Source organism: Scleropages formosus, chromosome 25 (assembly GCF_900964775.1).
Source record: "Scleropages formosus chromosome 25, fSclFor1.1, whole genome shotgun sequence".
NCBI lineage: Eukaryota > Metazoa > Chordata > Actinopteri > Osteoglossiformes > Osteoglossidae > Scleropages > Scleropages formosus.
In genome coordinates this window covers 4,400,940-4,421,535 of record NC_041830.1, presented here as the reverse complement: position 1 = coordinate 4,421,535, position 20,596 = coordinate 4,400,940, and the positions used below count along the sequence as shown (strand labels likewise).

The 20,596-nt window shown below is 41.7% G+C and overlaps 1 protein-coding gene across 1 annotated transcript; it reads right to left on the bottom strand.

Annotated features, from left to right (window-relative positions):
• Positions 1-347: 347 nt before the first annotated feature.
• Positions 348-12,290, bottom strand: ca6 (carbonic anhydrase VI). The gene is made up of 10 exons (XM_018741864.2): positions 12,011-12,290; positions 8,425-8,604; positions 5,798-5,946; positions 5,473-5,568; positions 4,048-4,114; positions 3,731-3,888; positions 2,966-3,092; positions 2,803-2,886; positions 2,422-2,451; positions 348-1,156 (listed from the first exon to the last, which is right to left on the bottom strand). The coding sequence occupies exons 1-10, from the start codon at positions 12,084-12,086 to the stop codon at positions 540-542; spliced, it is 1,584 nt and encodes a 527-aa protein (XP_018597380.1). The 5' UTR covers positions 12,087-12,290; the 3' UTR covers positions 348-539.
• Between the last annotated feature and the right edge of the window lie 8,306 nt (positions 12,291-20,596).

Below are 20,596 nucleotides of genomic sequence, written 5' to 3'. Positions count from 1 at the left end.
AACTTGGTAGTATGTTATGAATACAGATATGAATACCATGGATAAGATGCATGATGTAGTAGCTGCATTGTTTAATGAAATAATTTCCTGTGATTATTACCCCATTTCTTTTCATTATTACCTTTTTAAGGTGTGCCTTATACATCACAGAATTGGATCAAATATCTTCTGCATATTTTCCACATGGGGGGGGGCGCAGTGGTGCAGTGGGTTGGACCAGGTCCTGCTCTCCAGTAGGTCTGGGGTTCGAGTCCCGCTTGGGGTGCCTTGTGACGGACCGGCATCCCATCCTGGGTGTGTCCCCTCCCCCTCTGGCCTTACACCCTGTGTTGCCGGGTAGGCTCCGGTTCCCCGCGACCCCATATAGGACAAGGTCACTTATAAAGTGTGTGCGTGTGTGTGTGTATTTTCCACATATTACAGCCACTCTCATGTTTTTCTGCAGTACATACACTTTACAATTTGATCATTTTGATTTATAAATGTACAGGATTCCAAAGAAGTGTAAAGGTACTTAAAGGTATAACATAGATGGCCAATCATGGACAGCGATTGTCAGTCACCAGTCTCACTCCTCCATAGAGGCTGAGCTGTGTGACCCCCCAGTTAAGCACATTACCTTTCATGGTGCTGTTGCCACATGACATTTGTTCACGGATCTCTGAGGGGCTGAGCACATAGTCCCACACATTCACATCTGTCATGTGACCCACAAAGGCATCCATATCAGAGATACCCAGGAAGCCATCCTCATCCTTGCCCAACATTAAGATGCCCCCAGGCTGCACTGTGTAGCCACTTTGCAGATACTGCTCTTCACCCACCATGCCATTGACTGATAGCTCCACACCACCCGAATGGGATGCCCATGTCAGACAGTAGTTGACCCATTCGGTGGACTGTAGGTCAAGAGGGAAGTTCAAAAATGCATTGCCAATCCACAAACCCACCTCATAGCCCACTGATATCACGAGCTCGTTGTCGTTGGTAGAAGTGGAGTAGGAGAGAACTGTGTGCACACCACCAGGCACAATACGAACATGCATACAGGCAGTAAAGGCCTGCAGCTGCATGGTGTGAGTGCTGTGCACCAGGGCGTAGCTCTCTGTCCTGCGCTCAGTGAACTGTAGCACCAGCGGGGTGATCACACGTGCCCCTGCGGGAATACCAGAGTTGCAGATGACATGCAAACACAATTGACAACTCCAAAGGAACAGCTGCCAGACAGACTAACATTATAGATATCATGTAGCCAATGTAGCTGACAACACACGACAGGAAAGAGAAATTCAATTTAACATAAAAGATAATGATGTCAATGTAATAGGTACCACAGCAGTAAAGCAGCAGGTAACACATTGCCAAACGAATGGGTAAAGCAGCATTAATATAACAGATAGTGTAGTAATAATGCAGTAGACAACACAGTGCCAGTGTAACAGTTTTGATGTGATAACAATATATTGAATACTTCAGATAGATAGAATACTGCTACCTGTTATATGACAGCTGTTCTACAATCTTACTTGTTACTGCTGCTCACAGTAGTAGGCCTAGGTAAGGCCTGGGTAAGAGAGACATTGAGGTACAGTGCATTGTGACAAGCACATACCCAAGCTCTCAGCTTTCATCTCACTGAAGCCAGTCTATGTACACCGTCACAGTACATTTACTTTGTGAAATCCTTTTTGTTAGATAACATATACTGAACCTTTCATGAATTTATTCTTATCAAATGCCTTGTCATTACTCTATAGAACAAGAATGCATGCTCTGTGACCTGGGGGTCCTGACACTGTCATCAGCAGCAATGAAAAGGGCTAAGCAACATTTTTTCCTCAACAAAAAAAGTATAGAATAAATTATTTAATATTCCATTTTTTTCATATTCAGCCAGTTTCCAGGACCAAGTTAGGACTCGTTCATGGGGACATAAACGTACAGCCTATTTATATGTAATTAAGGTAATTTCCTCCTATGTTTTACACACAGACCACAAGCTCTGCAAGAATACCCTTAGTTGTTTATTCCCTGAAAGACATGGGGACCTCCTCAGGAAGTTGAAATATTGTTCACTTCTCTGTGCTCTTACTAAGGCCATCAGAGTAGGAAATGTGTATAAATGATTAAAAAACATTGCATATTAAAGAAACATTGCAGTTTACTCCATCATAAGCAGACCGGAAAAATTCTGGATGCTGGGGATTCAAAGATACAAGGGACTGGTATGTGAAACAAAGGGTTCTGCTCTTGATTACGAGGGACCATGACCAAAGAAAGAAGTAGTAGAGGAGGACTGAGACAGAGGCATCAGCATGGCTAGCTAATTGCTGGATTTTCAGTTATAGCATAATATGGCTTTGTATTAAGGCTGCCATGTAAACATACACACAATGTACACATACAAAAATAAGACCTCACCTGATTTGTGTGGTCTTTCTCCAGAAGAACCTAAGTTGATTGGAAAATGGACAGCAAAAAAAAAAATTTTTACAATTTTTTTCAGGAAATATTCATAGTCAGTAATTTATCCCTCCTACTAAAGATTGGCATGTTCCAAGAATTGTACCTTTACTATCAAAATAATTCTCCATTACCATGCCTTACTTTATTATCCTGTGTTCAATGTATGAAAATAATGTTCTTGAACTCTGTGTGCACTGTACATAGCAACTGTTTGGCTTATCTAAACACCTAGTGAACTTCAAATATCTTTGACTTGACTTGAACATCCTGTGTCCAGTGCACAGCAACAGCCTTATTAAACTTCCTGTGCTCTATGTGGACCATAGTTTGGCTTACCTGAATTTACCTGCTTGCCCAGGTTGGTTAAAAGCCCCTCAATCTTCAAGAGCTTTGCTTCAATCTCCTCTTGTCGACAAAAGGCTAAAAAGAAAGAGAGGTGAGCTGATAGTTGTTTTACAGTTAGCAAATCAGAGCCATCAGCCATGCCTAGTATACCCACTGCCTTTGCCCAATCTGGGCCGGAAGGTAGACTCCACCACACGGCCGTTAAGAGGCTGAGCTATACGGTAATCATTCCACAGGGTCTTGTTGTCAAGGTCCATCAATGTGTGCTCCAGCTTCCTAATCTGGATGATAAAAGTACATGCTTTAAACTCATATTTTTCCCAGAAGTTCTAATTCTTGTCAGATTTTGTACTCTGCAACATACAAATAATCAGATGGCGTCTAACGTGTTCTATAGCTTGTTCTGTAGAGTGACTTGCTTTTTCAGTGGGACCATTTCCATTAGGGGTGTCAAGTTCTAAAATAATATCAGCTGAGGCATTTTTGTGCCCTTCACAAGTAACTGGAATTGCTTTCTAAGCACATTAAGACAAACTTTCACCCTAAAGCTGAGAACAAAAAAACTGTTATCATGAAATTTAAAAACTCAACTACAAATAACTGTAGGTATGTTTTAAGAACTGACCAATAAAGTTGATGGGAGAAGGATACTGTGAGACAAAGACTAGTGTGTGCAGGTTGTTGAGGGTTTTTGAGGTATACCTGGTTTTTCAAGAAAAATGGTGAAATATGGAAAGTGATTGGAGCTTTTGTTCTTCTGGATTAAACCGCGTATGGGACATCCAGAGGAACAAAACCTCCAGTCAGTTGACACCAACCGCGAAAGCCTATGGATTTTGATAAATATGGAAAGTGTTGAGAGCTGGGTGTGCCTGGTTATGAAAAATCAGTATTACTTTGTAGAGAGATTGTATTGTACCTGGTTGTGTGACAGGGTAATGGGTGTGTCAAACACTGTCCACAGGATGCTCTCATAGCACGGTGGTGTGGTCAGTGAGCCTTGGTACCTGTAGAACTGGGACAGATTCTCTGGCAGCATAGAGCGTACATTAATGGTGGAGATGTTCATGGACTGCCCTGTGCAGTAGGGAAACAGTAGAGTCATGAAAGCACAAGAAGATAGATGGGCACTTTAGAAGTAGACAAGACCTTAATTGCCTTTAGGTAAAACTAAGAAAAGGTAAGCATGTAATATGCAATAACATAGACACATCACTGACAAAAACAATGCATTACCTGCAAATTTGACTTTAGCCAGGTTGGAGATAAAATCACTGTAGTAAGTGTTCTCAAAATGTCCATCCTGCAAAACAAAAAAAATGGTACATTCAATACCAGTACACTATTGTCAGAAGAAAAATACAGAAAAACAATATATTATAAACTGACAATTTAAACATGCACACTGGGTGAAGCCGCTTGTCCCAAGCGGGGGCGTGGCATGGTGAGCTGGAGCCAAACCCAGCAACACGGGGCATAAGGCTGGAGGAGGAGGGGACACACCCAGGACAGGAGACCAGTCCATCACAGGGCACCCCAAGCGGGACTCAAACCCCAGACCCACCAGAGAGTGGGACCTGGCCAAGCCTGCTGCACCACCGCACCCCCATGCAATACACATACTGAAGTTCAAATTAAACAATGGTTTGTTTCAACATGTTTGCAAGAGTGGATACTGGCAAAGCCTGCTGCAAAGGCTCATTAAACACCATGATGGTAAGCTGGGCTTTTAAGGCAAGCAGGTCAGCTCTGGTCATGACAGCTCTAATGACCTTCCAGTCAACTTTGGAGCAGGCTGTATGTGGCCATTAATGACCCGTGCATATTCTTGAAAGATCTAACTCCCGCATGGAAAAATGAAATGTCATTGGTTGATCTTTGGCCCAGGGTTTACAGCCCACAGTGGCAAATGCACCCATGCTGCATCTCCAAGGGAGGGTGTTTTGGATAATTTTGGACATGAGACAATCATGTCACAAAGCTCTAAGGTCATTTGTCTACCCTTATGCACTTCTGTTGGGAGTGTTTTGCTAAAACAAGTCATATCAGCTGTTGTATCTGCCATGTTCTGTTCCGGAAGGAAGTCGTCGGATCCAACTGCAGAGCAACGGTGTTTATTGTGGGAATCCAGGAGACGTAGTCACAAGACAGGCAAGAGTCACCGATGTGCGTTCGTGGTTCAAAGGGCAACCTAAGAGTCATAATTGTGAAACTAGGAAGAGGTCGATGATAACGAAGAGTCATGGGAACACAGGAGGAGGGCAAGGAAACAGGGTCAAGGATGGGAGGACAGGAAAGGTAAGAAGGCTGAGTGATACTAAGTAGCAATTCGCAGGGCTGAACAAGGTTCCGCGTTCGCCTTTGCTCTGCTCACGCCTTTCATGCATCTGCCCCATGCACCGCCGCAGGTGTTCCTCGTTGCGCCGACAATGTGGGTGTGACAGTATCCTGGTATATGTCTTTTTCTGTCTTTGAGTAAACATCTGAGTTTGCAGCTATCAATATGTAGTTCATGTATTTCAGTTTTGAAATATTTCTTTCACGTCAGCTTAGTAATTGAGTTGTCCTGTATGGTGATTAATTAACAATGAAACAATTTTTAACCTAAGAAATGTGATATGCAAGTAAAGATGATATGTGAAAAGGTAGGAGTGATCTTACCTCATAGAAAAATGCCAGCACTGCTAACCCATCTGGTTTGTCTACGGCTTCATCAAAACTCTTATACTTCTCGGAGTTGTAATGGACTACATGTAGCTGGAGGAACAGTGGTTAAACAAAATTAATGAATGAAATAAAATCCTTTCACTTTTCCTTGACAGTAAAATTAGGGCTACCAAATTACTATAAAATACGTGTCATCTCTACATTCTTGTTAAAAAGCCCGTACAATGAGATCGGAATGAGATGATCTAATGAATGAATGGGAGTTTCCTAAGACCCATTATTCACTGTGGCTCAGCATTAGCTTGGTGGTGTGGCTCACCTCAGCCATGTAACGGATGCCATCTAGCGTGTGCTCAGCCCCACTGGCCTCCAGATCCCAGCCCCCCCAATGCAGATGCATCTGGACAGCTGTGTAGCGGGCTGGCAACCCCTTAGTGATCATCATTGTTGGGGGAAGGTTAATTTGAACTTCACAAAGTTGGGGGAAGAAACGGAAGATGAATGACATGAGTATTCATTTGTATACAAAACAGATGTATACAAAACTGCCTCACTCCCACACTTTCTAAGCATACTCAGTAACCATTTTAGTATAATACTATAGTTAAAAAATAATATGGCAATACAGTGGGTCCCCTACTTACAAAATTAACTGGGACCCAGAGTTGCTTTGTTCATCAAAAAATTTATAAGACAGATGTAACATAGAGTAGGCTAAGGAAAGTAATGCAGGAAGGTGAACTGTGCTCCAGTGCAGCTAAGAAACAACAGACAATTTAATGCACATAATCAACTGGTAAAGTAGAAATGGACAATTGCACTGAACCATACCGACTGAGCAGGAAATGGAGAATGAATTTAAAAATATTTAAGTGTGTGTTAAGTAAACAATGTTTCCTCTGTTATTCCAGTAATTCTGCTTTAGGCTTGCCCTGTGGATAAACATACAAATTTTGAATACGTGCAAAAGCAATTTAAATATAGGCAGACCCCGGGTTATGAACGTCTGACTTACGTAAAACCTGTACTTACGAACCACCCCAGTAAAGCCTACTCTGTTAAAAATTCTAGTTATTGTACATACACACACACATTTTCGGAACCGCTTGTCCCATACAGGGTTGCGGGGAACCGGAGCCTACCCGGTAACACAGGGCACAAGGCCGGAGGGGGAGGGGACACACCCAGGACGGGACGCCAGTCCATCGCAAGGCACCCCAAGCGGGACTTGAACCCCAGACCTACTGAAGAGCAGGACCTGGTCCAGCCCACTGTGCCACCGCGCCCCCCTATTGTACATACAATAGTTCATAATAACAAATGGGTGCTATTTGCGACACGCATCAAAACGTTGCGCATCTACAGTGGTTCGTCGGCTTGCGGGCGGCTGAGCCTGAGGTAGGACAAAGACTTAGTTCTTTTCAGTCGGACTGTCACGCCTATGACCTCGCCCCGAATGTCCACACCTGCCCGAAATCAGAGCAGCGGGGTATAAAGAAGCTGCACCTGCACACCCTGGTTGCAGAATCTCATTTAAGAAATCCGTTTCTCCAGCGCTCTCAAGTGAACCTGCTACAACCTACCCGTCCTTCCAAGTCCCTCATTCCCGCTCCTGACGTCCACGGCTCCCGACACTCGCATTGCCTCCTCGACTACGACATTGGATTCCCCCCAAGACCTACGTTTGTGCATCAACCAACCCACACCTGTCCCCAAGCATTAATCTCACCTGCTCCCTTGTGTACCGACAATAAGATCCCACAGTTGGGTCCACACCTACCTGCCTCTTGTCCGCTCAGTATGACATAGACCACATTGCTGTTAACAGTGTCTCATGTGTGTTACTGTATTTGGCTTTAATTTTTTGTTTTTACCCTCCTAACCATGGCACCAAAGCATAAATGTGATGCAAGTGATGGTGATGCACCAAATAAAAGGAAAACGATCACAATTGAAACTAAAGTGGAAAAATAAAGCGAACATAAAAAGGTGAAACGTCAACGAACATTGGAAAAGCAAACATTAAAGTTTCTTTAATGTTTATTATACCTACATACACACACATTCTCTCTCTCCCACTCTATTATAAATACTGTAATAACATTTATTATCTCTTTCTATGTCTCTGTCTATTATAAATACTGTAGTTATATTTATTATTATTATTATTATTATTATTATTATTATTATTATTATTATTGTTGTTGTTGTTGTTATTATTGTTATTTTTATATTATTATTAGCACGGGGGTGTGGTGGCGCAGTGGGTTGGACCAGGTCCTGCTCTCTGGTGGGTCTGCGGTTTGAGTCCTGCTTGGGGTGCCTTGCGGCAGACTGATGTCCCGTCCTGGGTGTGTCCCTTCCCCCTCAGGCCTTACGCCCTGTGTTGCCGGGTAGGCTCCGGTTCCCCGTGACCCCGTATGGGACGAGCGGTTCTGAAAATGTGTGTGTGTGTGTGTGTGTGTGTGTGTGTGTTATATTAAAGACGTTTTAGGGTATCTGGAAGTGTTTCTTTAATGTTTTTATGCATAGAAAGGTACACGATATACTACACACTAAGACAAACATTTGACTAATTGACGTTAGATACCAACCGTACCTAACTGTTCCGACTTAACGTAAAAATCAGACTTAAAGACAGACTGAGGAACGGAACTTGTTCATAATCTGGGGACTGCCTGTAGCAAATGTTACTGAATCCAACAGTGAAAGTGTTTTGTAAGTGTGGATTTAATTACTGTATTTCCCACAATTACATTCACAACATGCAAGTCTTTTTTTCCAGTACCTCGTAAAATAGCATGCGACCAAACCATTTCTCTTAGCATAATTGTGTTTTATCAAGGCAAACCAGGGTCGGGCTAACTTCAACAACTGACCATACTGCAGTTCCTAATACCCTCACATAAGCGTACCAGTTCCTTCTTGAGCAGGTGTGTACATTACCTGAGTGCCCATTGTTAGTCATGAGGAAGTTCCCTTTCTGTTGATCGTAGCCTGTGAGTTCCAGTAGCGGCAAGCTGTAGTTGTAGCGCACACTCCGCCGTTGAATGTCAATAGGGGACTGGAGTCGTCCTCCACAGGCTGGATACTTCTCTACCCAGTGCATCTGGTCCAGCTCTCCTTCTATATATCAGTGAAATGCAAAGGGAGCAAATAAAAGCAAAGACAGAGTACAAACTTTGGCTCACTGTCTCAGTGGCTTACTGTAGAGGATATGTCTACAATAAGGTTTACAGTGGTTCCTTGTTCTACAAACACTGCAGTTACAAATTTTGGAGAAAATAACTATTTCCAGGTTATATTTCCACTTTTCATTTATCTTTAATTGTATTTTTTTCAGTGGGGGTGCTGTGGAGCAGGGGGCTGGGACAGGTCCTGCTCTCTGGTGTGCCTGGGGTTCGAGTCCTGCTTGGGGTGCCTTGTGACGAACTGGCATCCCGTTCTGGGTGTGTCCCCTTCCCCCTCCAGCCTTGCACCCTGTGTTGCTGGGTTAGGCTCCAGTTTACCGTGACCCTGCTTGGGACAGGTGGTTTCAGCCGGTTTCTGTGTGTATTTTTTCAACACTCTGCTCCTGTTTTCTGAAGTTCTATATGTTATAGAGCTAAAGCGACCTGCATTTTGGTGCCCACTATCCTGTCTTGTGTTCCTGAGTGGTTGTGATCAATAAGGTGTCATAGGTTGAACATGGACATGTTTATGGGACCAATTAGTCAAATGGCACTAAAGAAGAGTTTATGGACAGAAGGTACTTTTATTTTCAGTAATTTTTAATTAGTTTTCTTTTTGTAACTGGGTAGCTGTCACTGGCACCCCTGGCGTGCCTGACGACTCCGCGCCTAGCAACTGCATGCTTGACGACCATCACGACCGCCCCGGTGACAACCCCGGAGATGCAGTATAAAAGCACCCACTCTGACGCACCTGGTTGCGAAACCTCCGAGAGACATTCTCTCCACCTATTTTCCAAGGCTTCCTGTTCTGCTCTACTCTGTTCTGTGGGTGCAATCCTCATGTCATACAAATAAAGCAACTTAAGCATTAGCATCTGAGTGTACTCTCCTGGTCTCCTACACTCAGCATGACAGTGGCAAATAGCACTGAGATTAGAGCTGCTCAGTTGCACTCAAAGGATCCAGGTTGAAATTCTATTTCTTGCTGTACCATACTTAACCAGTAAGGAAAGAGTGAGTGTCACGCTGGTGACAAGAATACTCCATAAAAAGGAACTGAATTAAATCGGTCAGAAACTGGGATTAAATTATTTGGAGTTACCCAAGAAGATAAATTTTTTTATTTTCAATAATTTTACACAAATTTCACTTTGAATTTAGTTAATAAAAATAAAAGTGTTACACGACAATGGACTGCCCATGCATCCAAAATGTACAATACCTCTTCCCCTGTGCTGCCATGATAGGCTTGCATCTGCTGTGATCAAGCAGTTATTGATAATGGACAGAGGCATAGAAATGTTAAAGAGTATTTTTATTTATTATAGCTTCTAGAGATCTTTCTACAGAACGAAACCCATGAATAAATTGAAGACTATATGTATTGCCATGAGAGGCATGGTGGTGCAGTGGGTTGGACTAGGTCCTGCTCTCCGGTGAGTCTGGGGTTCGAGTCCTGCTTGGGGAGCCTTGTGACAGACTGGTGTCCTGCCCTGTCCTGGGTGTGTCCCCTCACGCTTTGTGTTGCTGGGTTAGGCTCCGGTTCCCCGCGACCTCATATGGACAAGTGGCTCAGTGTGTGTGTATTGCCTTTAAAACAAATTCTGAATAACAAAATTACAATTTACAGAAAGAATTCACGACCTTATTGTGTTATTTTCACTGAAATAGAAAAATTTTTGTACATTTATGCATTCTTCACTCCAGCGAACACTATGTAGTGTTATCAGCCCACACCTTATTCACCCAAGGTGATTTACAATGAGTCATTCATCTGTACATTAGTGAAACATGCTTTTTCCTGTCACTGTGACAGGACAAGAGTCAACAATCCACCTGAACAACATGTCTTTGGATTGTGGCAGGAAACCCATGCAGAAGATACAAACTCCACACACACTCAGTGGGGATTGAACCCATAGCCTCTTGCAATACCCAGACATTGTGAGACAGCAGCCCTATTCTCTGTGCCACCTGTGTACAAAATGCCACAGTGAATAAAACACACTTAATATGTGATGGCATGGTAGTACAGCAAGAAGGGTGTGAGTGAGTGAGTGAGCAATTAATTAATTATAATTGCCCTTAAACTGGATGGTGTCCTTTTCAAAATGTACCCTGCCTCACACCTCTCTGTGCTCTGTGCTTGTATGTCTGTGTCCTAGACAGCCTCTGGATGACCACAACCCAGCTTCTGGACAAGCAGCTACCAGTAATGAGTTACTTTAACATAAAAAACCATTTTAATTCTTTAGGTATTTAATCAGATAAACTACTGGTAAACTCAAACATCTTTCAGGAGACAGCTGGTAGTGTAGTGGTTAGAGCTGTTGCCATTCAACCCAAAGGTTGCAGCTTTGAATCTTGCTTCTGGCTGTAGTACTCTTGAGCAAGGTCCTCTCCCCATAATTGCTTCAAGAAAATTACCCAGCTGTATAAATAGGTGAATAATTGTAAAGACCTTGACATTATAAGTTGCTTTGGAGAAAAACATCAGCTAAATGAATAACTATAAACTTTCTAACTATAAACTATATCTCACAAAAATAAAGTTTCATTGCACCTTTTTTTTGCAAACTCTTCTCTCTTACTGTTATCATAGTTTCCTTTTTCAAAAATCTTAGTAAACTTAAATTTCACAACAAAAAAAAAAACAACAGAGAAATACAATGACTGGTAAAAACTCGTTTAACAATTGTTCTCATTGCAAAGTCTAGCACACGCATAGCTTAATTAAAATATCATTTTTACATAAGAAAGTATATTTATAAAGATATAGATATTAATTAAGATATTCTTAATTAAATTAAATTTTATTAACTCTAATATAATTATATATTTAAGCATTTATCAAAAAGGGTTCTATTATTATCTTTAACAAATTAAGTTCGAAGAGATCATTTACATTTATTCATCTAGAGAGATAGATGCTTTCGACGTGAAATGCTCAGATTACCCGAGACATTAAAAATTAGTAAAATTGCAATGTTCCCTTACCAGTACGTTGACTTTTCTTTTGCTCATTTGATTTCGTGTCTTTCAAACATCCAGATAATACAAGTTCTTAACAATAATGTTAACTGGAGGTCCAAAATAATGATCATATTAGACTTGTATCACTCAGAGCTATCTGAAAAAATATATAGATGAATATCATATGGACTAGTCAGCTCATAAAACTCGGTTGTTTTGATATTTCTTTACGTGATGTTGCATATTCTTGTATGAGTGGTGCCAAATTTGATGCTGATGAGCCTCTTTACTCCACCAAAAAATGCAGATATTAATGAATTCAGTAGAGTCACACACACAGGCATGCCTTGTATGTATGTAATATACGTAAGAAAGAAGCAAAATACCTTTATAGGTCCAGTGTATACCCGCGCCAGCCAAGCTGACCATTAGGACGTGTATGCAGAGCCCGAAACGTCCCATCGCGGCGCGGCTCCCCGAAAACACCAGGACGGTTGCGAAGATTGGCGGACAGTGGTCGGGCAGCCAGGAGGACAGGACTGGCAGCTGTAGACTAGTTAGACTATGCACGATCTCATGGGAGAAGCCCCGCGGCGAATCCGCCCTCTGTTACTTAATGCGGTTTAGAAAACCTGAAATCTGATATTGATTTCCTGGGCTTTTAAGCAAATGGTTTACAAAAAAAAAAAGCAAAAAAGCCAAGGGCGGCTTTCATAGATATTTGGGCAAGTCGCGGTGAAGAGTGCTATGAACCAGCTGTCCCGTGGCGCACAAGCATCTGCTAACCTTTGCTTTGTTTATAAACGGTAATTCCTGCTGCCATTGCCTATACCAGTCTATGCTTTCTGCGAAGTTGTCTCAGCTTCCACCAAATTTTTAATTGATGACAAGTAGCAATGCGTCGGAATGGTTCACCATTGTGTTGCTCCTTGATTAAAACAAATTCACTGCATCATTTCATTTTGTCAGCGATTCAGTTCTAAACTGCACGCTGCCTGTAAAGTTGAGAAATAACAATCACAATGTGAATGATTTTACCATTAAATACTGTTTATTATTAAAAATTACAATCTCAATTCCCAGGGGAAAAATTGCTGGGCAAGGAATTCACACGTTTCTACTATCATAGCAAAATTAGGTAGGCATAAAAAACAACCCTGTGCTGGGTACAGCTAAATAATAGTAGAGGAGACATATTTCCAGCAACAGTCTGACTCGGGGGTGTTGAGGAAACAGCTCCTTCAATGTCAGCTGGTTGTTGTAAAGTTAAAAAAGATAAAAGGATGTAAAATACGGGTGCTCTTGTGTTTCAAACGGTTATCTCAACTGCAATAATAATAATAATAATCTAGAATGAACGTATTGTGGATTATAAGTGATATTCTGTCGCATGCATATTATATATTATGCTAAGCACTCAGTATTAATACTGTTGCGTCAAAGTTCACTAGAAAGTGCTCGGAGAGGTCAGGCTGAAGCGACTGCAGGAGAAAACGCGAGCGTCACCTGTCACAACAGGTCTTACACCACTCCTTGATCCTTCATTGGTGACGTTCCTCGTGGAATCCCGTAAAACAGAACGATTCGTAAAAAAAGTAGCAACCACTTAAGATTCCAAAGAAAAAGAAGTCAAATGAGAATTACAAATCATCTGATTAAGATATGAATATCTGCTGCGCATGATCATCATGATGATGAAAACCACAAGGGTTCGAAGGTATAATAGTGTTTATGCTCGGCACGCGCTGGATTTTTTTTTACCGAGGCCGAGGGGGTTACTTGTTGCTACATGCCCTGTGTATTGGCATTTTACACAACCTGCTTTTCGTTGCCCAAGTCTACATATGTCAATCCGTCAACGCAAAAAGTAACCAAGTTTAACACAGTACTCGGTTTACACACATCTTCTTAAAAAAAATACTACACTTGATTCTTGAGAAGTGTAACAGTCAACCAGTGTGAAAATTTAATGTGCGCAAGAACGTGCCTACTTGTGAAATTAAATAATTGGCTAACTATATAATAAACCATTGCCGCAACCCTGCCCATTTCTAATAACCCTACGGTACATTTTTTTATGGGAGAAGCTGCACTCTGTACATCACATAGGCTATGCACGCACAAATCGAAATAATCTCAGCGATATAGCAACGATCGCTACCCTGGGGCTCCCCCTAGGAGCCTTCTTAAGAACTGAACTGTACATAGTTGGACTGTTAATTTGCATAGCGGTTTCTGACTTTTGTTCTTCGGGGAATTATTTTAGAAATTTTTTCATAATTATCTTAGCATTTGAAGGCTACTTATGGACAAAATCAGAGAGGTTTCACTGTTAAAGGGGGTGCGGTGGCGCAGTGGTGCAGTGGGTTGGGCCCCAGTCCTGCTTTCCGGTGGGTCTGGGGTTCGAGTCCCGCTTGGGGTGCCTTGCGGCGGACTGGCATCCTGTCCTGGGTGTGTCCCCTTCTGCCCTGTGTTACCGGGTAGGCTCTGTGACCCCGTATGGGACAAGCGGTTCGAAAAATGTGTGTGTGTGTGTTTCACTGTTAATTAAATCTAATTTTATGTCTTAATTGTTTGTGGTTTATTACTAACCATAACAAAACAGACGTGCCACCAATAGGATAAACGCCAACCTCACCTCTAAATTAGGCTAATTTAAGGTATTCACTTGTATTGCAGTAGCCTATATTCCTTTAGACTGGTGCTCGCTTTTTTCAAGTCAAATTTCATGTTATGTGTATGTAGTACAAGTGTACATCACACGATGAAATAATTGTATGTCTCCTGCAGACTGTAAAAGCTATAAATAGAAACTAGACAATAAATATACAGAAAGTAAATGCAGCATCAAGAAAACACACACATGTGTGTGCGCACACACACAGACTGAACCGCTTGTCCCAAACGGGGTCGCGGGGAGCCGGAGCCTAACCCAGGAATGCAGGGCACCAGGCTGGAGGGGGAGGGGAGACACCCAGAATGGGACGCCAGTCCATCACAAGGCACCCCAAGCAGGACTTGAACCCCAGACCCACCTGAGAGCAGGACCCAGTCCAACCCACTGCACCACCACGCCCCCCACCGAGAAAACAGACAATAATTATTACTCTGAAACATATACAACAAGACGAACACACATCAAGCAAGTTTTCTGTGCATCTGTCAATATGAGTGGGTGTAACCTTGTGTCTTGTAGATCAAAGCTCTCATTGACTCTTGTGGTCTTGCATCTTCTGTGTTACTATAGGCTTTTTATGACAGACAGCCTAATGTAATAAAAAGTATACTTTGTAATTTTGTGAGAGGAAGTAGCAGATTAAAAGTTTACCATAATCAATAGATGTCATTTTCCCTCACAGACATTATTTCTCATGATTTGTAATGACATCAGCATATTTGTGAACTCTAGACCACAAGCAGGCTGACAGTTTGCATTTGTGATCCCTTTGTGATGGGCTGGTCGCTGTTCCAGGGTTCATTTTGCTTTGTGCAAAGTGATTTTGGGATCTGGAGCACGCAACCTGTTTCTGTGATTGCTATCATTATGCTTAAAAAACCACACAGTTTTCAAGAACTACAAGTTATTGTTCTGTTTACGCTACTCCTCCACATGCGTTGACTCTTAACTGCCAAAAAGAAAGATCTTCTGTAATAAAAGAAAGCTTCCCATTGTTTTGAAATGTAATTTAAAAGGCAGAAACCTTAGGAAACAATTTAAGGTTTAAGTTTTTAATATTTTGTCATTTTTATGTTATACACATAGAATAGCATATGATAAAAAGGAAACACATTACTTCCTGTATGTCAAAATGACTATTTCATTTTTTTATCACATCCTCCTTTCGAAATTCACCTCCCGTGGTTGATTGTGCAAAACACATGCGAATGTTGAGTTGTATGAGATAAGCATCATTGTGCCAATCCTTGGCATCCACTCACAGTTGGAGGGGTACAGAAGTGGTTTACTATTGCTTTCTTTTGAGCATGTCTTTGAACTATGGGACAAAACATCGACCAAACAAATATAAAAAATTTGCACAGGTAGTGCCAGATTCAAATTTACATCTAGCCAGATTCTAATTTACAGAAGTTTTGATGCTGTGAACCATAAGTTGCACCACTGCTCATCTGCATTCCGCTAGGTGCAAAAAGTCTTGTTACATCTGCTATGGTTAACTAAATGTTTCCAAGGAATTAGATAAGCAAGAAATAAAAATGTTCAATTAATCTTGAATATGTATATATCTTCTAAAGTGCTGATTCTCTGAGATACAGAAGGAGAAAAATTTGACAGTGAACTTAGTGATAAAACATCAATACAGTATTCGCATGTCTCTAATAACCTGCTGGTGGGTCTCATGTTCACAGTGAGACTTGTGTTTAAGCCTTGCAGAGTGTCGAGTTTATTCTTTAAAGTGAGTAGGATGTGCACCAGGAGCTGCAAGAGGTTGTGAGGTGACAGAAAAGCAAAGACACAGCATGGACCTCGGGAAGACATATACATGGTATGGTTCGATGATGAAGCTGAGGTCATGGTCCAAGAGTTGAGGTCATGGTTAAGGAGCTGTGATCGTGGCTAAAGAGCTGGATTTGTGGTTGAAGAGCATGGAACAAGAACCGCGAGGAAGGGCATGACAGTTCAACAAGATCCTGTAATATTTGTGGTTCTGCTTCTCTCTTTGAAAGATTGCTTGATAGGCCAGTGAAACAGAAACATAGACGGAGACATACAGCTACAGAAATGCAGTTTTGCATGGTGCAATTTCTTGGTAATGAGTGCAATATCATGGTGTCACAGTCCAATATCACCATTTTATGCCAGCGCAATGTGAGTAGCTCCTGATAGAACTGATTGAAAGTACAACATTTGCAAAGTAGAGAGAATTTTCAGTAACATAACATAGATGGCATGGGGGGTGTGGTGGGTTGGACTGGGTCCTGCTCTCCGGTGAGTCCGGCGTTCGAGTCCCACTTGGGGTGCCCTGTGATGGACTGGCGTCCCGTCCTGGGTGTGTCCTCTCCCCCTCCAGCCGTACGCCCTGTGTTGCCAGGTTAGGCTCTGGCTCCCCGCAACCCCAAATGGGACAAGCGGTTCAGAAATGTGTGTGTGACATGGATAGCATCATATAGAGTTGACAGGAAATTCAAAGATATTTGTGACAAATAATATAATGTAAGTTTGTGGACCTGATGGGAGATTTGGAGAAACAAGAGCCTGACCCTTCTTGAAAGTTGAGATTTAGCAGTTATGTTTCTCTTATACTTTTCACCAAAGTGACTTATAATGTTAGCCTACCAACAATTCTTCATCCATTTATATAGCTAGGTAATGTCACCAGAACAATTTAGGGTAAGGAGCTTGCTTAAGGGTACTATAATTGGAGGCAAAGATTGAACCTGTGACCCTTGTTTTATTTTTTAATTTATTTAATTAATACATTTTAATTTATTTTAAAAAATAAATTATTTTAATAATTTGGTTTAATAAATAAATTGTTTTTTTGTTTGTTTCAGGTGTTCTGTGTGCTGCTGTTCTTCTGAGGTTTGCCATATGGAATTTCATTGTGTTCTATACAGTGACAATGGAGTATGTTATCTTATTTTATCTTTGGGCCCACAGGCAGTGGCTATAACCATTATGCCAAACCCTAAACTGAATTAAGTTCTGAAGTGGGGGACTATCTGTTTATCATTCCTTTTACAACAATTTTCCATTCAGTTAGTAATTAGTAATTATTTGGATATGTATTCCTCTTCTTCAGTCATATTAATGAGGTGGATTTTTCACTCATTCACTTACCTAATGCTTTTGCCTAACAACTTGCAAAGTTAGATTTGAAAAAGCAGAACTCTATATGAATTTACAATGTACCAATTAGATTATAAAAATCCAGGATGGCAAACTGTCTTGTAGCTAACAACATCGACCTAAAATTATTAAAATGAAACAAAAAATATTAACTATGCCAAGGACAAAAAAATGCATATCTACAGTCTAGATATTGCAAAGGGTCCAGGATTAAAAACACAGTGATAAAAACTATGACTAGAACAGAAGAGAAGAAGATACTGAGAAGATGAAAAAATAGGGGTTTTTTTTAAGTTCTTGGGAGTTTTGAAATGTTGATTACAAAAGGGAGAAGTAACTGACTTGGTTGCTTTAACAATGTTGCTGGTTAGACTGCTAAAAGTTTCAGGGTGTGTGCTGCCAAGTTTTGTTTCCCAGTTTCTTTGCTTTACTTCATAGCATTAATTCTTTCTACTTTCTCATGTCATTTTAGAGCCAAAAGGCCATTTAATGAGTTATTTGACTAAAGTTTTTGATTTTCTTTTTATGCATACTTCCTTTTATGGTTAGTAGAATTTTCTAATTATGGACAAAAACCTAATGAAACTACCCTAAATCTAATTTCAACACTACCAAGTTCACCCACTCGGCAATAGTTACAATTTCTGTGAGAGTGACGACAAACAGGGCATAGCGCTGAAGAAGGTTCCCAAAAAGTTGATGAAAGGACTGGCCTTCCTTTCAATTGGTATGGTTAAACAAGCAGAATTGCATGGCAGCAGATGGAGCCCACACCTGTGAGGGGGCAGGCTATAGGCTAGAAATTTGCAGTAATGCTAAAGTAGCAGGTTCAAGAATTATAACTTTGGTCCACTGAGGAGCTGGTCCAGTTACAAAAGGTATGTCAATTGAAAACCCACTGGGGCAGGGGAGGGTGAGCCTTAGGGAGAACTTTAGGGGTTGAAAGCATAGACACACCAAAACAGAGGGTGGGGGGGGGCTTGAGACACAGGAATCCTTTTTGGGGTGGTCCCAAATTCTGTAATCATTAACATCAATAACTGCTCCAGAGCAAAGTTTTAGTGATCTACACCTAGTCCCAGAAGTATAGAATACAGGGCACTCTACACCTTGAATGGAACAGCAGTTCATTGTAGGTAATCAAACATGTCCTTCTTCACCACACCATATATACATACACACATTGGCTGAAGCCGCTTGTCCCAAGCAGGGTCGCGGCAAGCCAGAGCCTAACCCGGCAACACAGGGCGTAAGGGGACACACTTAGGACGGGACACCAGTCTGTCACAAGGAATCCCAAGCAGGACTCAAACCCCAGACCCACTGGAGAGCAGGACTTGGCCAAGATCCCTGGGCCACCACGCCACTGCTTGGCAAAGCATTCCCATGTATTTCCTCAAATCGTTTCTCTGCACTGGCTTCCTGTCGCTGCCTGGATCAAAGACCCTGGCTATTGCCTACAAATATATCAAAAGAACTGCTCTTAGCTATTCACAAGACTTGATCAACTGCTACACCCCCACCAGATCTCTTCTCTCTTCTACTTCTGCCCACTCGGTGGTCCAGAGCACAAAAGGTAAAGCAAGGAGGTTTTCGGTTCTGGCTCCATTGTGGTGGAATGACCTCCCCCTCTCACTCAGAACTGCTGAAACTCTGTCCACATTTAAAAAGGGTCTGAAAACTCATCTGTTCCAGACTCACTTTGCCCACGATCTCCTAAGCTCATGTAAGGTGTAAATGCTAATGCACCATAACTTTATGATCATGCTTGGATAAACTATTACACAGCTGGTACTCCTGTATTGTACATAAATGTTCGTGTATCTCCCAAAAAAAAAAAAAGTCTGAAGGTGACTAGGAATCATCAAGTTTTATGCAGCTATTCGCATGATGAACATTGGTGCATAAAGTGGAAAGAAACAAATTAACTTTACTTAAGAATCACAAGTCTACAACTATGTCCCTCTTTCTCCTAATGTAATGCAAAAATTGTATTCTCTGAGATGTGGATCGCTTTGGAGAAAAGCATCTGCTAAATGAATAAATGTAAATGTTAATGTAAATGATAGCAGCTTGTTAAAGAGAATGGTATGCACTAAACTTTTCTAAATTCTCAGTAGCAGTACAAATTTTCTATCCTAGCATGCTTTAGAGCTTAATTCCTTATTAAAGTGATTCTGCTGTCAATCTCTAAAATAGCAAGTGAAGACTCTCAACAGTGAGGCATTCCCATAGCATCAGCAGTGACAGAGGAACTGAGAAGAATTCCTTGTTTCACTGAATGAAAAAGTATCAGTATCCTAGCGGCCTATAACCAGTCCACAAAAACACCACTGTTGAAAGGAGGAAGTCCACAGTTTCTCCAGCTGTTCAACAGAGGCAGCTGTATACAAAGCTGCTACCGCACACAAAACGAGATATATTCCTGCCCGTTTGGCCTGTGGGTGCCTATGACTGGACTTGCTGTTGCCATCTTTGAAAAGACAACAAATCAGACAATCCCTTGTTTAGTCCATAACCACTGCTGCATCACCACTTGATGAGGATCTTGCTCTCGTGCTCTTCAGGTTCAAATGGTGGTAAGGTTGTGGTGGTTACTGAAATGAACTATCGGCCGAGCTGTCTGTTATCTTATGCGTACAAACTTTTCACCAAGGTGATAACAAACAGGCTGTGCAGAGAGCTAGATGAACACCAATTGAGAGAGCAGGCAGGATTTCAAAGCTCCTACAGTATGATGGACTACATATTCACCCTCAAACAACTGTTGGAGCACTCAAGAGAATACAAACTGCCCCATGTATGGCCTTAGTCGATTACGAAAAGGCGTTTGACAGCGTCAAGCTCAACACAACCCTACAAGCCTTAATAGAAGAGGGCATTGATGAGTAGTACATCCGACTACTGCAGGAGGTGAATACAGGATGCACAATGGATATAACTCTGCTTGATACCCAAATCCGTGTTTGCATGCAAAAAGGAATAAAACAGGATGTTACTATCTCTCCCAAGCTATTCACTGCCTGCCTTGAGATGGTTATCAGCAGGGTAATCTCCAGGGTGGCATCAAGATCAACGGAGAACAACTAAGTCATATCCGATTCACAGATGACATCGTGCAGACTGCTCAAAGTCCCAGAAAGCTGAAGAAAATGCTATGTAA